The sequence below is a fragment of the Drosophila ficusphila genome, unplaced genomic scaffold, assembly GCF_018152265.1.
Source record: "Drosophila ficusphila isolate 14025-0441.05 unplaced genomic scaffold, ASM1815226v1 contig_414, whole genome shotgun sequence".
NCBI lineage: Eukaryota > Metazoa > Arthropoda > Insecta > Diptera > Drosophilidae > Drosophila > Drosophila ficusphila.
In genome coordinates, this window is record NW_025064328.1 from 12322274 (window position 1) to 12348666 (window position 26393).

Sequence of the window (26393 nt, forward strand, 5' to 3'; positions counted from 1 at the left end):
GCACCGAGCTGAGGCTTATATCCCGCGACATCACGTCCACGCGGAAGTGGGTCTGCGTGTGAATCGGACATTAAACATTTACCAACTGCACTTGCACTGCACTGGAAAGTGTCATTTGTGCATATATTTTTTAACAGTTACGGGCAGAATTATAGTACTCAACACTATTTAATAGTAAAGTTTACATGGAAAGAAATATTATGGTAATCTGTTCTAAATAAAATGTCTTAACTTTACGTTCATTTTCAGTTAAATGTCAAAGTTCAGTTTAAAATTTTTTGAGAATTTCTTTTAATAAATAGTGAGAAAGTTTTGAATATTATTATTAATATTTTAAATATTAAGTTAGTGGATTCAAATATGAGTTCATTCTGATAGCCCAATTTGTAATGTTGAAGACTGGATCTATAATTCTGCCCGGCACTGTCACCATATGGTCCACTCACCGGTTCGCCCACCCGACCGGATGTGCTCTCCAGGTAAACGGAGACCAAGTCGGAGAGCGGCGGCCTCGGCGGCACCCACTGCAGGTGGGCCGCGTAGGCCATGATGCCCAGGTGCTCCACTTCCGGATTGGCCATGTCCTTGGCCGTCAGGATGGGCTGCACTCCCAGCCGGGCACCCGCGTCCACCGCCTTGCGAATGTTGTTCTCGTAGTGGAAGGGATCGGTGCTGAGCTTTTCCGGTGCGGGCGCCGAGCCGCCCAGTCCCTTAATTATTTCGCACATTACGCGTCCGTCATTCCAATCGGTCTGCAAAATTAAGACGCCATTAAATGAAAAGCTTCTTTTGAAAAGGGGGAAAAATGAAGTGCAATAAGTGTTTGTGTTCTCAGTGAATGCAATGTATTGGAAAAATGTGAAATCAAATTTAAAAGCTATATTAATTTTTGAATAGCATTATATTGGATTTAATCTTAATTTTTATTTCTCTCAAAATGTACTACCATACTTAATGCAAATATGAAGTTTTTAAGATAATACTTTTGAAAAAACGAAAATTGAAAAAAAAGGTTCATTAAAATACTATCTATTTAAACCAATTATTATGAATACATTTTAAACGAATTAGACCACATTTTCACAAATCGCTTTCTTTAATTAAAGAAATATATTTCAATTTTTGTGAAGTGTTCTTTTAAATAAATAAAAACATCTCATTTAACTGTTCTTTTGAAAACAGAAACAAACACTTTTAAAGTTTGTAACCACATTACAAACTTTTTATTTAGTTTTACAATTTCCCTCAACTCACCGTAAAGTTCTTGACAGGATCCTTGACCTGGGTGTTCACCCACCGCATGGTGGCATTGTAGCCAGGACCACCTGGCTTCATGAAGTAGGAAAGGTACGTCATTCCCGACAGTTCGTCCAACCAGGGCGAGGCCAAGTACTCCGGTTCCAAGACCTTGGGAACTCCAAACTCCCGCTGGGCCAAATCCATGGCTTGGGTGCAGTTCCTCACACTCTGGCTGGGATCCATGCTTCGCCAGTGGGGGAACAGACCCGGCTGGCAGTAGTCCAAAAGTGCCGCCAGGTTGACACCACTATTCCAATCGGTGGTCAGATTGGTGATCCTGCAATCCGGCAAAGCGGCCTGCAGCCAAGCCAGCATTAACTTTCGTGGCGGGAATTTACTGCGTCCAATCTGATATCGCACAATCAGCGACCAGATCAATCCCAGGATCAGCTTTATGTTGCCATTGACTATATCCACATTGCCAATGTTCACCAGCTTGATGTGGTCCGCCTCGATGGACTTCAGCGCCGTGGTGGCATTCTCCAAATAGTGATGCTGGTTGGCGGGTCTGCGATTCCACGAGGGCTTCAATGGACGCGTCTGCAGATTCTCCACCAGGGCACACAGGCAGGTGCCATCGCAGAAATCGGTGGCCCAGTCATGCACCTGGGAAACACAATAGAAATTAGCATTAACTTGGCTCTATAATTAACAAGAGTAATGGGAAGATTTTGCAGAGACACAAGACCATGTTTGTGATTGTATTCACTTAGTAAATTAATTAGGCTAGTAGGAAAACTAGACTATACTTGAATTGCAAAGGGAAAAATATTGTTTGGTAACAGTTCAGTAAGATACGGTTGTGTTAGGATTACATATATCAAATATATAACAATACTGATTAAATTTGGCAGTAGACTGTTGAATATCTTTGATGTAATAATGATCTTTCTTTTATAGTAAATAATAAAATTTATAAGAAATTTTTTTTTTTAAATAATTTGTTCTTATAGAATAACATAAATTTAATATTTATTTTTGAAGCGGAACTTTTTTACTATCTGAACTTTGTATTTTATATCTGAAGTATTTAGCAAACCTAAAAACAAAGTTGTTAAAACGGTATTTGTGGTTTATTATTACTGTCTGGTTTTTGCTTATGTAAATACAAATAAATATGTTTGTAGATCTTTTGCGGTACCTACATCAAATCAGAGATTATAAAACGTGTGCGACGCCCTCCCGAGTCTGTCTGTCCGATTGCAAGAGGGCCGCTTGACAGACAGCCTTCCTAATGAGCAGTCAACTCGCCGCCCCTTCCGCCCAACTGTTGGCCCACTTTACAAGGTGAACCGCCTGCTTGGAGCTCAGGAAAGAAACAAAACATGGAACCTGGGGATCTTGGCTGCTTGGAACTTGGGAGCTTGGAAACTTGGTAAAAACCAACAGGTTCGCCGCCACTCGGAACTGAACGGCTTTCTCCGCCCGGGTGCAACCAATTGTGCGCGATTTTAAGCATTTGACATAAAGCTTTTTATCTGCTGGCTGTCAGCATTTGGCCGGGAAACTGAAGATAGGCAACTGGGTATGGGTATGGGTATGGGGACAATCGCGTGTCTGTTGCTGTTTGTTTGTGCCTAGCAAAATATTCATTGGATGCCATAAAAATCTCGCACATAGTTGCGCCACGGCTCTCTAACAAGCTGCCGCAGGTTGTTATTTGTCGCTGCCTTTGTTGTTATTGTTGTTCTCAGCGCACAACCTTTAAATTTTTAACATTCCTCTTGATTTTACGATATGAACTCAAGCTTTTGGGGAGAAGTCGCATTTTTCCCTACGTTTTTACCTGAATTTTTATTTGCATGCGAAGCTTATGTATGTACATATGCTGTATGTATATATGTTTTATATACATGTTAAAAATGATAGAGTCAATAATACATTTGAATTTAAAGAGTACGGCTTATAAAATTTTTTTATTTCAGTTGCCATTAAGATGTGGTCTGTTGCTTGTCTCTACAAATCTATGTTCCAAATATACGAAATATAAATATTTTTAAAATAGATTTATATTTAGCTTCCTAAATAAATGATTTTTATATATATATATTTATTTGCATATTACTTGAAATTGTGTGATTGAATGTAATAACTATATCAATTAATTTAGAAGTGGAATACGAAGTATAAATATATTTTCCTGTGCATGACACATCATCTTCACTTAAAATCTTCCCCTTTGTTTGTGCATGCACTTGTCATACAAAGTTGATTGCAATATTATTTGTCTCATATTTACGCATGAGCTAGAATTGTAAACAGCGCTAAAAGCGCAAACTTGGCTGTCTGGTTTTGGTTTGCTGACCCAAATAGACGAAAGCCAGGTCACTTTGGCCTGGCTCTCAATTAGCGCTGTTTACTGGGGTCTTCAGCCTTGCTCATCACATTCGTTTTAACCTTTTTTTTTTGGCCCAGCCGAGAAACCAACAAATGAAAAAACACACGAAAATTATACACAAAACTGGGCAAGATCGCGGACAAAAGCTTTAGCTTGTTTTGTGTTTTGTATATTGTGTATTGTAACTGGTAATGGGAATTCGATGCGTCGGCCTTGGCATTCAACCGGCCAAATATGGTTGCTTCAGGTCGCTCCGTTCGGTGCGTGTGAGAAAAATCCGACTGGCTGACAATCGAAAAGTCCCCGGACAAAACGACAAAATGAAATGCATTGTTGGCATCACGTTAATTCGTTTTGAGTACTCTTGGCATTATTGTAATTGTAATCGCTGGTGCCACTTGCCATTGAAGTTGCTGCGCTGCGTGGGCGTTTGAGCCGAGTTTCATGAGCCCGGCCATTTAAGGCAACTTGCGGAAGAGCTCGGAGGCCCAGTTTATGATGGGGTTTGATATTTTTACGGGTTCTGTCACCTGCCCAAGAGCTCATATGGCCAGCTTGAATGCTCATATTTAGCGAGAATGGGATCGGTAAGCGACTTAATTCGAATTACTTGGTTTGGGAAAGATTTATGTATGTTATAAATTAACATTCGAAATATAATATAAAAAGTTAATCCTACTGGAACTATCAAGTTAAGGTTCTTAACCATTGTACTCAAATTAATCTCTAAGGAAAGCGTTTTGTCTGTTATATATTTAATAATCTAAAACATATAACAATACGAAGTTTAATCTCTCAAATATATTCCTAAATGTTTTATAAATTGTGCTTTTAAACTATAATTTTCCTCTTTATAATTTTAAATGGTTAACAATTGTGTTTCCTAGCTCAAAAAAAATCAATGGCTTTAATTGTCTAATTTTCCGATTGCCTGAAGTTTTTAATTATGTATTTTGCTCAAGTTAACTAATTAACCAATATACTATATTTTGGTGTTGCTATGGTCTCTTTACCTAAACCTATTGCGTTTATTTTTCTAATTGCAGACAATACCTAGAATAATTTTAAAACCTTTAATTTCCTGTATAGAATTCCAGCCTTAGCTATGTATTTTTTAAACCTTATAGTAGATTCTCAGGCCCTGCTTCATCGATAGTTCGTTCTACGAATTCCGTATTCAACGGACCCGCCGCACTGATTGGGTAATCGTTTGTCGCGCTTGATCGATCAGATATTCAGTGGGTTAGAAAGTGTTACCTAACTAGCCTGGGGGAACGGAATGAAGTATCTACTCTATCTATGTATATATGAATGTATCTGCGACTCACCTGCATGCCCGTTTCGCGTAGGTGCTCGTTGACCCAGTTGCGGAATGTGTTCGCCTGGATCTCCACCCAGAGATCCTCGTTGCCGCGGATGTTCATGCCCTTGGCGGCGGTGCCCTCGGGACTCCGGGCCACCAAACCGGCGTGGGTGATCTTCTGCGTCTCGGTGGTGCCATCGGAGTTGTGCTTAAGCAGCCCCGCATGCGTCACCTTGGCGCCTTTTATGTCCTTGACGTCCATCGCACGTCGTCGCTGAACTTCGCGTCACTTCACTTCACCTCGCGTCACCTCAGCTCAGCTCACCTCACCTCGCACATATGTACAGGTGTAACTCGGCGTTCAAACACTGATCGGGAAAATGGACAAAAGAATTTGCTATTGATCAAACACGGCTCGCAATAAGCTTTAGTTTCGGTTTCAGTTTCAGTTTTCAGTTTTAGTTTCGTTTGCACGCGTTCGCAGCTCGAAGCGAACTGTTTTTATTTTTCAACCAGTTCGATCGGAGCGATCGCTCTCTTGGCCAGGCCAAAACAAACGATGACGTCATTGACTCAAAGCTCAAAGCTCCGGAGAGCAACAGGAAGGCAAAAAAAAAGTAAGAAATAAAAAATGCGGGGGGTTTCGCCAGCGAATGTGTGTGTGCGAATATATCTCTGAATCTGGCTATAAAGCAAAACTGGTTTCGTCGCTTCCAAGCCAAAACGAAGCGGGCGAAAAGGAAAATTGAATACAAAAATAACAAATAAGAAATAAGAAAATAATAAAAAAAAAAAAAAAAACAACTACGTGAAAAAAAAGAGTCTGAAAAATAACAGAAATCACTTAGTTTGGAATTTCGCCGCGGCAAAAGCGAGCAGATCTGGTGGGCAGTGCTCTGTTGAATGTTGAATGTTGAATGGCTGTTGCTTTTGCTTTTGCTGTGAATGTTGACGTTTGAGCAAGTCTTTCACAAACGCCACGATCGCTAGAAGGCCAACATGTGTGTAAACGTGGGAGCCGTTGCCACCACCGTCAATGATAATGGCCGTAATCACAGCAATGAAATCTGCCGCGATCAATTGTCAATTGTTTGCTGCCCGTTTTCACTTGTCGCACTTTTACCCTAACAATTTGCACAAACCGAAAGTTGGCCTGTCTCTTCTGTTTGGCCTTTTTGGCATTATTCCACACACCGCATCGCAAAAGACAACGAGGCGTCAAAAGACTGTCTAACCAACTTAATTATAGGAAATCCGGTTGCGTTTCCAACCAGTCAGTTTGCCAGCGCATATATCATTATAGCATGTCCAGTTCTGAGCGAGGCTGGTATGCAGATTTCCAAACACCAAATACTGTTTATTGACAAACACTTTTCGGAGAGGTAAACAACTCGGGGATGACATCACTCGTCACTTGCTCGGCTCAGCGATGAGTTGTGGCTTGAACTGTTTTTTAACGCCCCTACAGAAGAGTACAAAGCGAGAAAATATAACCAAAATTGGTGTTCCAAATACACTTTACTTGTAATTAAAAATTCCAATTTGAAACAGAAACAAACATGCCTTGTTAACCAATTAATCTGACCCAAATGACAGACTTTAGTATTTAAATAAACAGAAGCTATTATACTAATCTTTTCAACTGAATTTCCCATATAAAACTCAGCGCTTACATGCTATTGTATTTTATGTACTTCAATTTATTTCAAGCTAAGATGACAAATCCGAATTGTATTTTTGTTTTTTTCCGAGTGACAAAACTGCGTTGCTCGGATCGCATAAATTAACTGCCGGGGACGGCAAGAAAAAAGTGGAAATAAATGAATTGCTCCTCCGACTTATGAGTGATCCCGTGGCTGATGTCATTTACTGACACTTGACATTGGCAATGAACCTAATTAGTTGCACTCGCCGGTGGAGTGGAATGAGCCCCAATCAACTCCGCTCCTCACCGAGTTCTATATTTTGTATTTGGTTTTGTTTTACTTATTTTTTGCTCGCGGCAAGGCCATGGGAATGGTAATGGGTAATGTTAATGGGAATGGGAATCGGAATGGCAGTCGGAATCTGACGCACTGGCCAATCCGCTCCCTAGTTTACTCAGTTGGTCAGCAGGCAAATATCGAAAGTGTTGTCGTGACTTAAAATGGGTAGAAGAGGGCCAGCTAGCGAGCACACCTAGTTTAGGGATATTACGTAATGCCCAAAAATTCATGACTTTGCAACTGGCAAATATCTGAATGTATGTATGTATATATATCGGGTGTATCTATATCAGAGAATGCGATGTGCACGTAGGTGTCTGGCATTTTTTACACTTTTCGATTTGTTTGCTGTCCGAATATATACGTTTTTTTTCGTTGCTTAGCTTTTTTTTTGCCATTTCAACCCACACGAAAGCCAAGCAAAATCTCGTAGTCGTCGTCATCGTCATCGGGGCTGCCACCCACATGGTGTGGTTCAACGCCTCGTTCTAGACGTGGGTGCGATTTCAAGTTTGACTTTTTTGATTTGTGCCAAAACCGTGTACCAAATGGCCATTGATTTCTCAATGGTTCTGTAGTGGCTGCCCAGCTACAACTCTGTTTAAATCGGAGCTGTGGGAATATATTTGGTTAAGTGTTCTATGACAACGTCATTAACTCTGAAATATATGGGATTAACCGGAGCGGAGGTGAAGCCCATAATTATGTTGATGGATGGTTACGGAATTTACTACGAGAAGCTGGGATGTTCGTTGATTGATTTTGAAAAATGAATAGGGGATTACTTGCTGATATGCTTTACTACTTTTATATATATATTAGTCCCATCATGCAATGTTTCCCACAAGTTTTAACAAATTTAGATTTTTGAACACAGTATTTTACCCTTCATATGAAGTTACAAAATCTTCTTTTTTAACTAGTCTGTGCGAGATCCAAAAAAGCTTAAGAAAGCAATTAACATTTCTTTTAAAATTTATTTTGTATTGGTTGAAGGTATTGCAAGTCCTGAAAAAGTTAAAAAGCCAAACAATCCATTTAAATGCTTTGATCTTTATATTCAACATTTTCTAGACTCTAAGTTTGACCACAACTGTTCTTGCTAAGAAGTTAAAGTGTAATTTGATTGGTATTTCCTTCTCAGAGCGAATGAACTTCAACGACTAGACGTGGGCTATTAGTTTGCCTCGCGATATTACATATTCCATTTCCTGTTGGCCAAATGCGATTGTAACACTTGCCCCTCGGCTGACAGCCACGCCCCAAAGTTAAATGATGGCCTATTAGCGCACGCTTCTAAGGCAAACAAGCGTTTATTTTTGGCAGCATTTTTATGGCTGTTCGTCATAAATAGAAAACACTCCAAGCGAATAGCTAGCACCGACATACGCACACACACACACACATACACATATATGTATACACATGTGGATGTTCGCTGGTCTTTTTGAGGCGCTGCCAAGTTTGTGTCTTCAGTCTTTTGATTAATGCCGTTAGGCGTCGCCAAAGCGCAACCAAGCCAAACCTTCTTGCCAAGTGCGATTGCGAGTGTGTGTTCTTTTGTTTTTTAATTTTTGCTCATTACTCTGCCTCGTTTATTCGCCTAAAAGCCGCAGCAATTACAATTGAAGTACGGAAAATGCTCTTTAAGCCAGCCTTTAAATTTGAAAACCAATCGAACCGAAAACCAGCGGAAAAACCAGATTCAGATTCAGACACAAGACCAGACTAAGATTCAGATTCGCTTTCGGTTTTAACTTTGGCTTTGGTTTTGCTTTTGTTGTTGTTGCTGTTGCTGTTGTTATTGGTGTTGTTGTTTTCGCTTCCCCTCCGCATTCGCCTATTATGCAATGGGCTAGGCCAGATATCTAAATCTGAATATCTTATAACTGCGACTTTTGGTATTTATGCTGTCGGCCAAGTTGTTTTTTCTTTTTTTTTTTGCTCATTTGTCTTGTTTTCTTTCCGTTTCACACGGCTCGCGGTTCGTTCACGTGTTTAGCACAAATTCCGCACAGAATTATATAAACATAAATATATATCCCCACTAATTTAAGCAGCAGCTCGAAATTAGAACAACGCTCGGCACGCAAGTCTCTCGCTCGGAACCAAAGAGAACCAACGTACAGAAAAGATAGAGTCGAAGTTAAACACAAGGCAAACGGCGAGGCACATGAAGATTCATAAAACAAAAAAATATGTAGTTAACGTTAACGTTAGACGACGGCATCAGAAGTTATTAAAAAGTCGGTGGGGGAAGTTAACACACACACACAGCACGGCACAAATATGTGTATATATGTGAGTAAGATAGCCAGGTTTTTTTTTTGTTTTGTTTCCCTTTTGGCACTTGTTGCGCTTACACTTCGGATTTGCCTTCGAAAACGGGGTGGGAAAAAAGCGTTAAAGCGTTAAGCGTTTTAAAACACGTCCAGCGCGCACGAGTTGCTAACAACGACTGAAATTGGCAGCAGCCGTGAGCCGAGCGATCGGGCCAAAAAAGCTCCACATGCCCGCCGCCTGGCTTCCACTGGAAGTTTTCGAGTTGGAGTGGAATCCAGCGACGTCATCGTTTTTGGCCCGATCTCGGGCTTGTTTTGCTTGCCCGCTTTGTTGGCGCTTTTGTTTTGGGCCCCCAATTCGCTCAGGTGCCACGTTTCCGCTTAGCAAAGCGGTTAGTTCGTTCTCGAGCCGCAACGCGAGTGGAGTGTTGTTGGCCTAATGGACTCGACTACTCAGCTACTCAACTACCCTGCTACTCGACTGCCATTCGGCCATCTCGTTAATTGCAGGCGTCGGCAATGCGATGAGTGTGTGGTTTCGGCCTTTGTAATTGAACAATTTTGCGGCTTTTCCTCAGATCCCATTGATTACGACATGCAGTTGCATTCAATCGACTGATCGTCCGATCGACGGATTGTTGGCTAAGTGGATGGATGAGTCGAATGGTTATTAGTGGCCCCCCGAAGAAAAACGCAACGCACGATTTTCATGTATTAAGAATTTTCTGTTTTTGTTTTGATTTTATTTGTATTTCAGTTTTCTTTCTGGTTTTTTGTTGTCGTGTTTTTACTTTATAATTCCATTTGAATTTACCCTTTGTCAGATTTTCAGAGTGGTTCAGCAATGTAAACGGCTTTGAAACTCTCGCACGATAAGCTCGATTTACCTGCTGCAAATCGGGGCCTTATTTGAACTGATCTGATTTATAGTGACCGTTTAAAAAATGCCTTTTCCTGCCCGATGATCTGAGAACTATACTGTTTCTCTGTGTTCTTTTGCTATGAAGTCAATGCTGAATTAATTTACTGTTTAGTTCTTATAAATTAATTAATTAATTTATAGTAAAAATAAAGCTATAAATGTTTTCTTTCTTTTTTGTATAGATCTCGAATGCATAAAATAATTTAATAAATTATTATTATGTAAGCCATTCAAACTCGCCAGCCATTTCTCCTCCACATTTGGCGACAACAACACAACCGAATCGATGTAGTTCCTTGTATTTTACGTTCAATAACAAATAGATATATGTCTATACGCGCTCTAACGGAAAACATTAATGAAATCAGAAGGAATAAGTCTAACAAGGGACAGAGCCTCTGTCCTGTGATAAGCGTGCTAATAAGCCATAAAAATGTAATTTAATTTAGTTATATTATTCAACTTTAACTTTGGCAATAATTGGCTAACTAAGGAATCAAAAACTCCGACAAACTTTTACAAGTTTTCGTAGGCTTTCGCTTTAACACGTTTTTTTTTTTTTTTTTGGTTTGGTATAAGCTTTGTCTTAGATGAAACCCCATTTAATGTTTATTGTAATTATTAATTAATTTTTAATCCGTTATATGATATTCCGAAAAGTAATTAGGTTGAAAAATACGAAAAAAAAGAATTTCTTCTATTTGTTCTCTAGAAAATAGAAAATAGGTTTACCTCGTTGACAAAAATCTAAGAAAAAATCCTAACAAAATTTGAGCTTAAGTTTTTGGCCTATCATTTTTTGTTGGCATGAAATGAGATTCGCTCCAGTTTCCGTTTTCTCCGCAGATACTCAAACGTATCCTGGCTCAAACGCCGGCTCATTCTGTAAAGTTTAGGTTCTTATTCGAGTTAGCTATATAATTATTAAATTTCCTTATCAACTCAGTTTGTGGTTTTCAATATTTTTGGGAGTTGACACTGAACAATTTGCTTAAACGATCGCGATTCGATCTTTTTTTGGTCTTCTCTGGTACACATCTAATGGTATAACTAGGTATAACTAGAGTTACAGCTATATTAATTATTTCTTCTTTATCGCAGCCCCCATATTATGGGGATTCTTGAACTGCGTTCTGCAAACTTCTGCAGAACTCTCCTGCCTAAATTAATCTTTGTTTTTCTTTTTCTCAACTACAATCTTCAGCATTGGTTTTGGCTTTTGGGGCAACTAACTAAAGTTAAATACATTTAGACCTTTAAATTGTTACCATATTAAGTATAATGTAGATCATGTATAATGTAGATATACTATATACGACAGTAGTACAATATAATATTGCATTAAAAGTGTTTTCCTTTTGACATATCTACTCATTAATATTGGTTTTATTAATAGTTTAATGTCTTTAGCTTTGAGTTTTTTTGTCTTGTTTAAGATTATTATTAATATAGTTTTTCGAGTGTGTGGTGTATGCTCTGGCAGTTCTTTTCCAATAGTACAAATATTTTGCAAATATTCACTTAGTTGTCCATAAATTGTTTATGCATTATTTTCAGTTGTAAAGTAAATCGTTTCCCATATACACATCTAGTAAATGTTCATTTTTGTCGAATTACAATTAGCAAATATTACAATAGATATACGATTCATTTGTTACACTCATGATTTAAAGTAATCTTTTAGTTTTTTGTTTTTTTTTTTTTGTTTTTTGTTTCGGATGATCCATACTAATGTCATTGACCATAATGCTAATTGAGTTCCTAGAGCGAAAGTATTTACAATGGGAGTTCGAATACCCGTTTCGGTTTTGGTTTAGTAACCATTAAAAGGAGCGAAGAGCGTCTAGGCCTAATGATATCTATATGTAAATCTCAATCTATTTCTGAGCTTAGTATGGAAAAAGTGTAAGTGTTGGGTAACAAGTTGTTAGGGGTTCTGGAAAAAGTTCTCTCTCGGATTATCTACTAAAGCTTTTCCGATCTCTCCGGTGCATAACTAAACCAATTACAATCGTTTGGCGTATATTTTGATCTCAATGTTCTTCCATTTCTATTTACAGACAATTTTTTCATTGTGGCAGTGCCATTTTGGGCTATATTTCTTTATTTAGTTTTGGTGTCGCGTGATCATAAGAGATATTAATTGCACATCTTGGGGTTTATCTGGCGCCCCGTCCTCCCCTCTCTATCTCTCTCTGTCTTAATGGTTCCCTAAAGCGAGAAGTATTTGGTGCAGGTCTGGGTTCCCGTTTCAGTTTCGAGCGGTCGTCCTTGATCCTCCGCCTCCTGATTCCGCAAATCCTCCTCCTGCCGTAAAGCTGCTGCTGCTCCTGGTTTTATTTTTTTATTTTATTTTTATTTTATTCGTTTGTTTTTTTTTTCATTAGTAAGGCAATTTGGAATGCATGCATAACATACACACACACACGCACGCACACAAATACAAAGAACACAGTGAGTGAGTGAGAGAGAGAGAGATACAGAGAGAGAGGGAGAAACACAAATACGAGACAGATAGAGAGTGGGAGAATTTGTTTTTTTTTTGGGGTAGCGATAGATAGATGCGATATGATGCGGTTAATGATCCAATCGAATCCGCCTGATCGCCGGATGCAGTCAGTTGATAGTTGATCAATGTCAGATGATCAATGATGATCGTGGAGTCATGAGGAACATGATATGTACACCATACCGATCGCCTGATGGGGCAGCACGCTCCCGTGTTATATGATACTCTCTCTGTTCCGCTCCAGCTCCTCCGTCTCGTTCTCGGGATCCACGCTCGATGTCGAGGACACTCCGCATATCTGCATCTCGATCTCCGCCAGCCGATTCTCCAAGTCCCACTGCTGCTGCGAGAGCTTCGTGTTCAGTGCCTGATTCTCCGATTCCACCGTGTGCAGGCGTTCCCTCAGCCGCTTTATCTCGTCCTCCAGCACTTCGTGGGAGCCCAAAAGGGGCGTCGTCCCACCCCCTGCCCCGCCCACTCCGGCTCCATAGCACTCCAGCTGCGAACTGGAGTCGCAAATGTGACCTGGGTGAAGGGGATTGATAAAGGGTTATTTAAATTCGATGCCCTGCCATTATATTTTATCGGTCTACGTGCTCTTACCCGTGTGACTCGGTTGCGATTGGGGTCTTATCGAGTGGTGCGAGGTCGTCCGACTGCGCGGCCGCTCCTCGGATCCGTGGGCACTGGGACTCACCGATCTGGGGGAGTCCGTCGCGCGAACCAAGCGATCCGCATAGCTACGGGGACTTTTGGGATAATATTAAGTTAATTAGTACGAAGTAAGTCATGAATTAAAAATGATGCTTATTAAAATGTATATAAAACTGTCCTTAAAGACTAATCAGAGGTATCAACGAACAACTAAATTATACAAATAAATGTATAAGGAAAAGTATCGTACAATCTTTAATAACTATTTAATTAATTATATACTTTGGTGTTTAGATCTATAGTATTAAAAGAAAAAGATGTAAGGATATAAAAATGTATCTTTTCTCAAAATGCAAATGTGAAATTTAAAAGAGAATTCTTTTCTGAGAAAATATTAAGGGTTTATCTTTTTGCTACAATAAAAAACAGCTTTGTGCATTTTCTCTGCAAATAATAATAATTTCGAAGGCGTTTTGGTCGATTGCCAGAAGTCTTAAGTTTTGGCTAACACTCCTTGCCAAAAAGAGCGCTATAAAAAAGATTTAAATGGATATAGGAAAAATAACGTTATAAAATAATGTGCTCTTTGGGTTTTTAAGTTGTATTTAAGTCAATTTATAACCAATAAAAAGAAAAACATTTTTAACATTCAAACATTTTAAAGTATAGAAAAAAATTTCGATCTAAATTGCGTTGTTAAAGGTTCGGAATAATTCAAGGATTCGGAATTATTAAATATATTTGTAAAATGTTTCGACCCAGAATTTAAATCTACATCTTTATCTATCTGACAATCTGTAATTTTTTACTGACTCTCAGAAGCTTCTTTTTTACTTAAACTCTTTTTAGTTTATACTTATCTTGCTATCATGGCACTTTTATTTTATTGACCGCTTAAGCGGCGATTAAACTCACCTATAACCGTGCGTCTGCGAGGATGTCTGCGTGGACTCCTGTCGGTGTGGCAGGTGTGGCTGCTGCGAGGCCTGGTGTTGCAGCTGCTGCTGCTGCTGCTGCTGCTGCTGGAGCGTTTGGTGGTGGTGCAGCAGAGAGGGGGCGGGGCCCGTCGCCGGGGGCAGCCACATCTCCTCGAGCGAGGTGCGGCCACAGCTCTCGACTAAGCCCGGCGTCGATTGACAGCGGCCCATGGCAACTACATTAAAGTATTTGACTGTGTTTTAAATCAAAATCGTTTAAAACCAAACGCAAGAACGGAAACGGAAACGGAGGCAAATGAAATCGATAAACGAAAAGGAAGGAAAGACGGAACGGAAGGCGAAAACAATCGAATCGTGTTATTCTGGGGCAATCGTATTCGTATTCGTATCTTTGAATTTCGAGTGGTATTTGTTTTTTTTTTTTTTTTTTGGGTGGGGGGGAGGGGGAGTGGGGCGGGGTAACTGCGGTGGTAACTGGATGTTGTGTGGTTGGGGTGGTCCTTTTGGGAGGTGGTGCAGAAAGGGAATAGGAAGGGAGAAGGGAGAAGAGGGGGAATGGGGAGCAAATAAGACAAGTGCCTCACCTTTCTCCAACGGGGCCTTCTTGTACTTCTCCAATCGCTTGACGGCTATCGACTCCAGACGAACACGCGCCGCCGGATACTCCTTCAGCACGTCCCACATGTCCTTCTTGCTCAGGACGAATAGGTCGCTGTATCCCACCGAGCGAACGCTGGCTGTGCGTCGGTTGCCTGTTTTTGTTTCGCATCGGGAAAGTTGGCAAAGCAAATGTTTGCCAACGCAAAGAGAAAAGTTTAATGGTCTTGCAAAAAAGCATTTCCCGGACTGACTGAGTTTGAGTTTGAGTGTGTCTGTGTGTGTCGTGTGTGTGTGTGTCTGTGTGTTTTCGAGTCAGTGTGTCTGTCGATTCTTCTTGTTGACTTGGGCGCACAAAGACATTAAAATTGCATGCCAGACAATATGGATGTGGTATGGGGACGATAGCAATACAACAACAGAAAAAAAAAATAGGAAGTAAATATTGAATGGGATCATGTTTTGATTAAAACCTTAATATCCAAATTCCGGATGTGCAGCTTTGCAGCCACATTTCAACAAGAAGAACCGAAGGTGGGAGTGACTTGTGTAAACGGGTCGTATACTTAATCGAAATTACACAACTCTCAATACAATTACGTGTAGAGAAACGTTTAAATTACGTCCAGGCAAAGCAATACAACAACAACATTGACTCAGATAGACAGAGACAGATATATAGAGAGTGAGAGTAAGACAGACAGAGAGAGATTAAAGAAGAGAGAGACAGAGACAGAGATAGCGACTAACTAGCGTAAGAAATTGCGCTCCGGTGCCATAATCCTTTGGGCAATTCTCACCATTGAGCGCACACGAATGGAACCAAAACCAGGATGATGCCTAAATCATGCAGAAACACAAGGAACTTTAAACAATTCGATTTCGCCGTCTCTAATTGTTCGGGCTGAAAAAGGGGGGAGGTTGTGGGGGGTTTTGGAAACTTTTCGGGTTGCACCTCCTTAACTTTTGTGTGCAAATTGAGTTGCTCTCGCCACTTGTGCTTCTGCTCCTTCTTGGCAAACTCAATTAGATGGCACACGGCTCCGAATGAGTCCTTCGAGTATGCAACGAACAGATATCGCGCATGCAGCTGCCTGGAACGCAATCCTGTTAATTATGACGAACGGATGGCTGCCGAATTTCACAGCCGGCTGGCCAGCTATTACCCGAAATTTAAAGCCACGTTAAGCTCAACAAAGTGTTTTTTTTTCTGTGCTGTTCGCAACGCAACCACAATTATTGCGTACGTTTTTATAGGCCCACAATAAAAATGTCAAGAACAATGAAAACGAGAGACCCGTGTGAGTGCATGCAGGTGCAATAATTGCATTTGACATTCATTAATATTTCAACCGTGTGTGCAAAGGGTGAGCAATAAAAATTCGTTGCATACTCTTAGGTCTGGCTTAAAAAACAAAAAAGAAGAAAAAACCAAGGGATGAACAATTTAAACTTGCAAAAAATGATTGAAAAAGAACTAAATGAAAGGTGTATTTTTTCGCATATGGCATTAATAAATCAAAATGTAAATTCTATTGAAATCGATTCGAGTGCTCGGCTAGTTGGTTAAATATGTATGTGCTGAAGGATTCGGGGACGGGAATCGGTCTCTAAACTATTTTTGTGGCTCGGTGGGACTCCAGTTAACACTTAGTTGCACGATTAGTTAGACAATTACATTCCACAAATAGACACAGATACTTGGGTAGGCTTGCTAAACTGTGTGTGTGTGTCTGTTGATTAATAGATTTTATTTTTTCGTTTTTCGGTTTTATTTTTTCTGGACTTTTTTTTGGAGGGGGGTTGGAAGGTTGTTGTAGTAGTTACGTTATCGTTATTGTTCCGCCTGTCGCACTAAAACGGGATATTTACCAAGCTCTTTACCTGCGGTGCCCATATTGAGTATACTAATCTCGCCAAAATAGGAACCGGCCTTCAGCGAGGCCATAACCGTCTTTCCATTGTCGGCCACCACCTGCAATCGTCCTCGATTCACAATGTACATCTCCTTGCCCACCTCGCCTACATCAATTGGGTGGATTGCAAAGGGGAAAAAGCTTGTAAGGATTGGGAAACGCTTAAGGACTGGGCTTAGGACAACTCACCCTTTCTGCAGATGTAGTCGCCGGGCGAGAAGAGCACGGGCCTCAGGCGCAAAACCAGTTCGCAGAGGAAACCGGCCTCGGTGTTTTGGAAAATCTCCACCCGCTTAAGTGTATCTAAATGGACGTTAATTGCTATTTCAGCCTGACGGAGCGAATACGAATACGCATCGGAATCAGTATCGGAATGGGGGGAATGGTAAAAGATTTCACATTTAGTAATGGACAAATCGTGTTTCTGGGGGAGATCCGTACTCACCTTTAATTTATCAGGAAGACAGGACACGGCGCGCTCCTCGTCCGAGCATTTTTGCGTAAGCCACAGGTAATCGAACCATTTGATGACCTTCACCTGCAGATGATTCGGCACACGTCGCATCCGCATATACGTCTTCACGCCATCCAACTTGGCTGAGATACGGGAAAAACCCAAAAAAAAAACGAAACGAAATAGGGAAAAGGAAAGAGGGGAAAACAAGAAACGAAAATGTATTATTTGTATTTGCTAAGGATTTTCCTGGAAATTGATACGCGACCGGCATACAAAGTGCGTGGGAATTAGGGGATTGCACAATGGTATTCAGAAGAAAAGATGTCCGGTAAATTTATTTTGGGTAGCTCTCGAGGTAATATTTCGTAATATTTAAGTCAGGTGCTCTTTCCACAAAAATTTATTTATAATCAAGTACATTTTTCAACAGATGTTTCTGACACAACTTGTTTGTGTTTTAATTATTCAAAGAAAAACACTATAATGGCTGCAAGCAGGTTTAAGTTTTTTGTCATTCTAAAATTGTTTTTGTTTTGCAAAAACTTTTTGTATAAATAATAAAACTTCATTTGAGTTACATATCAAAATACTTTATTTAAAATAAAACTTATCTTACATTCATTCATTTCAAAAAATAATTATATTTATTATTGGGCTTATACTTTGGCTTTTTGGACTAATTTTTTCTGCTTAATATATACTCAATTAAGATTGAAAAATGAATAAGTTTTAAGCAACCTCAAATTGTCAAAATAAGAACCACTGTAACTAGGCTTTACTCAGTAATCGGTCAATCAAGACGGTCCGCATAAATTTGTAGTATAAGGCTTTGAGCTGTCCGGCAGATTCTGCGGGACATAAGCTCTTTCTGGCCCACCTGGCATATGCTCGATATTGATTACTGCAACATAGTTGTGTTTAGCCGGCAATTAACGATCTCCTCGGCTGAAGGAGCACGCACAAAGGAACCGACTGCCTTAGTCGGTGGGTTAGTGGGTTTGTGGTGTTGTAGTTTCAGTGTTTCAGTGGGGCAGTTGCAGTTGCTATTGCACTTGCCATTGAACAATGAGCCAGTCCGCTCGATTGGCCATATCTGTGGGTTAGTGAGCCACATTCCATGCGACCAATGAAGCAGGGACATGGGAACTCCTAGCTGTTTGAGCAATATTGATGACAACTGGCTTTTGTTTTTAGTTGCCCACCGCCAGAGTGCCAGTCATCCCAGTCGATAAGAGGAAATTAAATCTCTTGGCTCGTCAGTGGTAACAAATATTGACACAATTTGTCGGCGTTTGCCAAAGGGGGAATGAAAATGGCGAGTGGGCGGTGGATGGTGGGTGGGTGGTGGATTTGTGGGTGGCAGCAAGGTGGATTCCATCCGAAACTAAAACCGAGTGCTTCTACTGAGTGCTGCGTCTTTTGTGTTTGCTCGTGCAAACATTTGAAAACCAACTGACAAACAGGCAAACAGATTGAATACAAATAAATACCCAGTTACCGTTCTAAAAGTCCGGAGGGGGCGTGGCCAACAACGACATCGTCTATAATGCAATCAATCGCCAGTTCTCCTGCCGCCGGTATCCCCCAGGCTCAAGTTTTCCCTGTTGGTCATTTGTCATCTCTCAATTGTCAAATGTCTTTTGTTGTCCAACTCAAATTTCAACTCGCTTGTCTAATAAGATTGGAGCTTGGGGATCCCAGCGTGTGGGGATAATGGAAATTGCAGTTTTTCAAATAAATGAACATGCTCCCATAACTGCGATAAAATCAGACAGATTGATTTTTGCAATGACTTGTCAAAGAATTTTACTTCTGACATTCCGGAAACAGAACGTTGAGCTATGTTTTTCTCACAAAAAAATAGGTTTAGGTTATTAACCAAAGGCTTTAATTGCCGTTCAAAATCAAGAGTGAACGTAAACATTTAACAGTATTTAATGAAGGTAAAATTATTTGGCTGGAACTAATCCGCATTAAATAAGCTTAAAAGTATCAAAATGGAAAACATAAATTAAGGATTTGAACAAAAAAGTTGTTTACTCATTTGCACGCAGTCTTTAATGAAATAAAAACTATTTAACCTGACTATCGAAGTAATCTACATTGAATGTTTAATCACAATCAATTTAATTTGAAAAGGAAAATAATCCGAAATTAAGCTTTATATCCAGGATATCTCGATTACGTATTTCACTTGGTTTGCTCATGTTGGTGTCCTAGTTTCAAATACTTTTTGTAGCAGACGCCGGCAAAGTGAAAGATTATTGAATGGCAGTGTCTGCCTCTTGGCAACCATTACACATATCGGATATGGATGAGGATAGAAATGCCGCACCACGTAGCCAACTTTCCACCTCCCCCTTTCTCCATCCCTTCCCCCTTTTCTCCACCCCCTCTCCCCCTTGATTCTGCTCCATTTTCTATCCAGCATTTCAGTGATACGAGGGCCATGCAAAATTACAGCGATTTTTATTACAGCGCTGCTTGAATGCATTCGACACCCGACCATTGAAATTTTCCAAGCGCTTTTCCCCGAACCCTTTTCGCAGTTGGCACGTCCTTTGCGGGTTTTTTGTTACAATTGAAAATCAATCTAAATATTAATTGCATATTCCATGGCAGCCGGCGAAAATAAACAAGTTGAGCACTGGGTTGGCTCGTATTTTGTATGCGGTTCGCTCGGTAATTGCGGTTTCTTTCTATCGACTCTCGTTGTCGCTTTAGTTGTCGTTTTTTGGTTGTCGTTTTTAGTTGTCGTTGTTGTTGTCGTTGTGTGTGTCTCATGGTTTTCGGTGTTTTTAGAAATTACTCGAGCTTTAATTCCTTTGCTTGCTCTGCGGCTGAGCAGAGCTTATCCTGTTTCTTTCGTCCTGTCTCGTTTTGGTTTCGTTTCGTCTGGTTTCGTTTCGTCCTGGATCCGCTCTACTCATCCTTTCTCCTCATCCGCTCTTCTCCTCTTCCATTTGGTTGCATTTTGCGAGCAAAATTTAATTTGCCAGTTTTTGCCCTCAAGTCACTTGGCTGCGTTTGGCCAAAAAGAAAGGCGGGGGGGCGGGGCAGGGCCTGGCAGGTTGGAAAAAAGTGCATTTGGCTCCACATTCAGCTTATTTCTTATTTATTTTTCATTTTATGCTCTGCTTCGCCTACAGTTGCCCCCGGCGAACTTTGATCTGCTTCTGTTGCAATTTTCCATGGCGGGGATTTTGGGGTGGCTTGGGTGGCTCGGCGGTTGGGTGGTTGGGTGGCTGCTTTGGGTGGCTTTTCTTGGAACTTGACTGGGTGGCAATGTCACCTCAAACTAAGCGGTGCAGTTTCCCAATAATTACATTTACTGTTTTGACTCGACTTTTGTCTCTCGACTGACAGCCGAGGACAATTGCCGCCGAAGGATCAGCTGCAGACAAAAGTCACTGCCTTCCCTATGGCGGTTTATCTATGTGTATGAGTGTGTGTGTGTGTGTGTTTGTGTGTGAGAGTGAGAGTGTGTGTTTGTCGGCAAAAGAAATCTGGGTGCAAAAGTTCAAGCCATTGTCTGCCAGCGAAATGCTGCAGCAAGTTTCGCAGCGAACAAAAGTGGGGATCACATACAAACAGTAAATATGCGTGACAAAAACTTGCTCTTCCTGTGTGCCACACAGTCTTTTCATAAAACCGCCGCACAAAAACACCGACCCCAACATGCATTCAAAAAGATGAGGAAAAAATAAAAAACAAAAAGAAGAACGCAGCAGGATGGCGAGGTGTGTGTTAGTGTGTGTGCGAGCCAAGTGAAAATTGCAAACTAACTAGAAACCACTTAAGAGTCAAGCTGATGTGTTATGCCAAAGACGGAAGTTCTGTTCGGAGACCAGGAGACAACGAGTTCGGGGGCAGAACAATGCTCGCTGATGGGAGTTCCTGGGTGGCCAAAGGGGGGTACTGAGGAGGGGGAGGGGAAAGGGGAGTGGTGGAAGGACGCTCCGGCATTTGCTGAATGCGCACAGGAATCGTAGGAATTGTCTGCGATTATCACCCGAGTGCAGAGCGCACTTGCCGCAATTCGAAGTGGAGGCGAAGTAATGGTCTGCAGCTTCCCCACCTGCCGCCATTCCATATGGCTTTTTTCAAAAGCAGAAAACAAATATCATCGATTCGGAATCGGCATTAATTCACTTGTTAAGGTGCTTTAAAGGTGTGGCTTTTGCTGGCGCAAAGTAAACAACTATATGGCATTGAAAACACTTTGAAAAGTTGAAATGCCAGTGATTATTGAAGCATAGAAAATCCCTTCGAATAATTCATTTTTCATATAAAGTTTTTATAAGTAGGTAAGTATTTTATAAGTTCAGATTTTATGCATTTGCGTGTATAATAATTATTTTTAAAAAGAATATTATTTTTGAATTTAAAAACATTACTTATTATATAATTATTATTATTATTTTTATGTTAAAATTAGTAACCTTTCTCAAAAGTAATCTGACTTATTTCTTTTTGTGAAACTAGTTAAATATATTGAGCAGAATTGAAAGCAACTTAACAAAGTGCATAAAAGTATGCTATGAAAAACTAAACTTCCTTTATCGACATTTAAAAGTCCTTCTTTCGGTTACAAAATCCCTACTACTTATGTTTTATGCAAGTTTATAGCGGATTTCGAACCCCTTGAAATTTCCGTAGCACTCCCAAGCCCGTGACTCTTCTCTCCCGGAAATGTTACAACCGAAAGCCGGAGATATACGGCTTACCGTTGAATGGTGTACATTCAATTTCAAGCCAAATGCATTCGGCCTCTGATTTTTGCACCTTAATTATGCATTTACCTCCGCCACGGCTGCTGGCTGGAGCAACAAACGGTGGCAGGTGGAGCAGCAGGAGCAGCAGGAGCAGCGGGGAGACGGGTGGCAAGGAGCAAGGATGCTGGCTGATGGTCGGATGAAATGCTGGGGATGGATTTATTCAGGCGGTAACTAAAAATAAATGCGGTGAGCACCTCGCAGCGGCAGCAGTTTGCAATAACAATGCGCATGCCAGCTGCATCCAGAGCTGAAAGCTGAATGCTGAAATCCTTGGGAAATTCGCCATTCAAGGATAATGGAATACTTTGCCCTTAAAGAGCAGCAACATGCCGTAATACAACAGCAACGAAAGAGGGGGGAAAAGAAAAGGGGGAGGGGGATAAAAAGCGAGAGGAACAAGAACAACAACTGGCATGTTCTAAAAATACGACAGTAAGTTGGTGTACATGCAGCTTAATGGGCAAAAGCGGCCACCAGCGGCGACTGCGTCTACGATATTGATTGGAATCCGCATATATATATATATATTCCCACAGACACACACACACAGACACACTAACACACACGCGCACACGGTTACAGCTGTGGGCCATAACCAGAAGCAAACATAAACTCACACAAACGCAGGACATTGCTGTGGCAAGCAAAAGCAAACAGCGAAACGAACAACAAACACAAACCAAGCTGAACACACATACCAAAGCATGCCAGGACATTCACACACTAACACTCGCACACACACACACACACTCGCACACTTTCACGCAGCAAGGGCGGGCAACTTAAAGTGGATAATGGACGTCGCTGCATCCCCCTCGCCACGCCCACCCGCCCACTTAAAAGAGGCAAAATGCGCAGGAGGGAAAAAAAATGAAAGAGGTGCGGGCCAAAGGAAGCCGGCTTAATCGAAGAAAACGATACCCTGGAAAGGTCTGCGAGAGTCCTTTTTGCTTTGACAGCCCCTGGCCACCGGCATTCCGGCGATGTCTCGCTTGAGAAGGATACGCCGGTACCTTTGCCATTTGTCACCGAAATGCCACTGGCAAAAATATATTAAGTCTCAATACACATTAATAAAAAGGAATTGTTAATATTGTATTTATTTTAAACTACAAAAGAAATAGTTGCAATTTTTAATTCATTTTTAAGTTTTCTAGAAATCTAGAAATATCTAACAAATTTGTAAAATAATAAAAATATAATAATTTCCTATTATCTAAACATTTAAATCAAATACAATTTAATTTTAATCCAATGAATATTTTTAAGAATATTTTATCATATTTAATAATTGCATAAAGTATCAATATTGCTGTTTAATAATTAATACAAATATTGTTTTTATTTATTTTATTTTTAATTTCATTTAAAAAACAACTCAGTATTGTATTTATTTTATAAAAGAAAATTAAGTATACTTAACCAAAACTATACAATCTTATATTTTTACTGAAGAAAATCTAGCTGTTAGCTTTCGGAACTTAAAAACCTCTTAAAATAAATCGATCACCAAGAAATTTCCATCAACCTCTAATAGGTGTTGATTTCCTGAATTAAAGGTCCTTGCTTTGCCGCAGTGTGCGGAGGGGGAAAGGATATCGCCGGGACGGGGCCAATGTCGAATGGCTGACGCGCGTTCTTGCCTCAGTTCGTTTGCTTTTCGTCACTTCGCCTCGTTGCTATTTTTAGTGCCACCATAGTGGGCCAGCATCACCACTAGCAACAGCAGCAGCGGGAAAAGCAAAAAACAAAAACAAAAACAAGGGTAAACAACAACACGTTGTCCATTATGCATTTACCAAGTCGAAAACGCTTGGCTAAGGCACTACAAATCTTCTGCAACTCCCGCTCGGCTCCTTTTGGCCCATTCGTGTTTGTTTGTGCTGGCTTAAATTGAGCGCGTAAATTGTTTTAATTGCGAGGCCAAAAGCCAAGTCCAACCCAGCCAACCCAAACAGACGTTAATTGTAAATGAAGACCGAGAGCGCTCTAGCAGCGAGCGGCGAATAAATGCCATAAATATTTAAAAACTAAATAAAAAGCAAAGGGGCGAAATTGGAAAAATCCACACACGAGCGATGATTCATATGCAAACTGTCCCCATGCATCAATCAAGGTCCGTTGACAGTTTTGCTGACAGCGGCAAAATTTGCATAAAACTATTTACAATAACAATTACATAATGGCCGGGGATAGGGGGAGTGGGGGGTATTTTGGACAGAGATAAGGGGCTGAGTTTCCATAATTTTAAATGCCGGTTTTTGAAACGATGTTTGGACGGTTGCCAAAGCAGGGGAAAATTCAATACACAGCCTCATAATACGAAAGTCCTGAGTGAGAGCAGGTTGTTCGTCAGAGTGTATCTCTTTTCTACACTTAGAAAAATGGAAAATATTTCGAAAATTATTCCCTTAAAGGATTTTGAATACTCGCAAAAAAACTTGTGTTAACGATTTGATTTCCAAAATTAATCAAGAATTGTTTTTCTAATGGTACTTAAGTTTTTCATCACATTGAACTAGTTTAACTATTACCTGTTGATTAATTAAAAAAATGAATACATAACTTTGAATCAGTAACAGAGAATATAATGTTTTTATTATTTTTTCAATTAACAATATTTTTAAAAGTCTTGATACAAAATGCGATAGAACTTCGGTAAGAACAGATTTGTTTACTTCATAAAATTTGAAAAATGTAAGAAAAACTTAGAGGAAACTATTATTTTATCAGAATAAAATCTATGTCGATTCCTTTCAAGTAATTTTTGAGAGAGAGTAAATTTTTTTAAGTGCATCTGGTCGAGTGTGTGAACGCTTGTCGATTATCGCAAGCATTTGGCGAACGGCAAACTTTTGCGCTTGTCGGCGTTAACAAGCCACAGCCATGCGTTTAACTAAGCGTGAATGTAACAGTGTGTGTGCCTGTTTCAGGGAAGGGATAAAGGGGCGGTGGTGGGAGGGGCTGGAGATCCTGTCAGCGCGTGTCTGAAAAGTGAATGTGTGTGTGGGTGTGTGTTTGAATGGTTGGGTGGCGGCAACATTGTTGCAAAATGATTTTGAGAAAAAAAGAACCATCAATAACTCAAAAATAATGACAGTTTTCCACTTGTTGTTGCCCCTTGCCTCTTGCCCCGCCCCCTCAGCACCACCCACCGCCCCCCAACCCCTAAGTGGGGCTAAATGGATGAATAACTTAAGCCATCTGCTTCGGCTTTCCTCTTAGTGTGCGATGTTATGTAATGTAATAACGTCAATCAAATTTAAAAAGGCAGACCAACTATTTCAAAATCAATTTTCTTTGCGCCCCCTCCCCCTCTGCATTTCCCCTTCGGCGGCATTAGCATCAGCGGGAAAGTGGAAAAGCGGCGGAAGGAAACAGGAAAACGACCTCGGCTTAAGCAAATACACAAGCACAAGTTGTTGCAGCATCAGTGGAATCCTGAGTAGGATGTAGGATGTAGGATGCAGGATGTAGAGCGGAGGAAGTAGGCTAATGTAGCAGGAGACGAAGAAGAACAAGAAGACTGAGAAGAAGAAGCATAAGAAGAAGAAGAAGAACCGGGGACTCAGTCACTTTGCAAACAGTATCCCCCCACTAAAATAGCCTGACTAGCGGAATTCGCAGCGAGCGGCAGCGTGACATCGAGTGAAAAAGTGCCAGCCTTAGTTAAAAGTTAAGTTTCAACTTTTGACTGGCTCGTGGTGGCTCGTGGGCACCCAGGAGAAATGTATCATTCGTGCCATTAATCATTCGTCATGTGGGACGGCGACAACATTTCATTTGCCTATCATCTCGGCTCAAAGTCTTTGGGGACAGACAGCAACAAGAGCAGGCCTCAAAAGTTGAATGAATGAATCAAATGGGCGGGCTGCCGGCAAACTTATTGCTAAGCCTAGAAATCCCCGACAAGTCAGTGGCTTCCCGTTCGCCTGAAAAACAAAGTGAACTTATGTCCGGCATTTGTAGCAGGCAAAAGAAAAATGATTCCACAAACGGTAAGGCTACATTTGTAATTAATTTAAATTTGATTCAATTTCTCAAATATATAGAAAGAAATGTTTGCTTACAGTTTGCAAAGCCATTTATAATTAAATTTGGTCTTGACCTAACTTTGATAAAGTTGTGAAAACGTTCATCTAAGATTTCCTTTTTATTTTGAGCTCACAAAAAATAAATTCAATAACAAACAAATCAAGTTTCCAATATGTTGAACAGACCAAATATTTTTGCTATGCATTTCATATTTCTATTTTTCAATAAACTCTAGAGAATATAGTGAAGCGTTCCTCTTCATTTTAGGCATACAAAATCAAATTTAATTGCAACCAATTCACTTTTTAAGTGCGTTGAACAAACCAAACCATATTTGCCATGCATTTCATCAAATTTTTTTCCGATAAGCTCTCGAAGTG

General features: G+C 40.4%; 1 protein-coding gene across 1 annotated transcript in view; it reads right to left on the reverse strand.

Annotated features, from left to right (window-relative positions):
• Positions 1–9740: 9740 nt before the first annotated feature.
• LOC108096747 (cyclic nucleotide-gated cation channel beta-1) overlaps positions 9741–26393 on the reverse strand; it is a 69826-nt gene continuing 53173 nt past the window's right edge. The window contains 7 exon segments of the mRNA XM_017198600.2: positions 9741–13163; positions 13242–13387; positions 14208–14463; positions 14815–14982; positions 16712–16849; positions 16933–17074; positions 17189–17340. Of these exon segments, the coding sequence (XP_017054089.2) occupies positions 12853–13163; positions 13242–13387; positions 14208–14463; positions 14815–14982; positions 16712–16849; positions 16933–17074; positions 17189–17340 (1313 nt within the window). The 3' untranslated portion in view covers positions 9741–12852.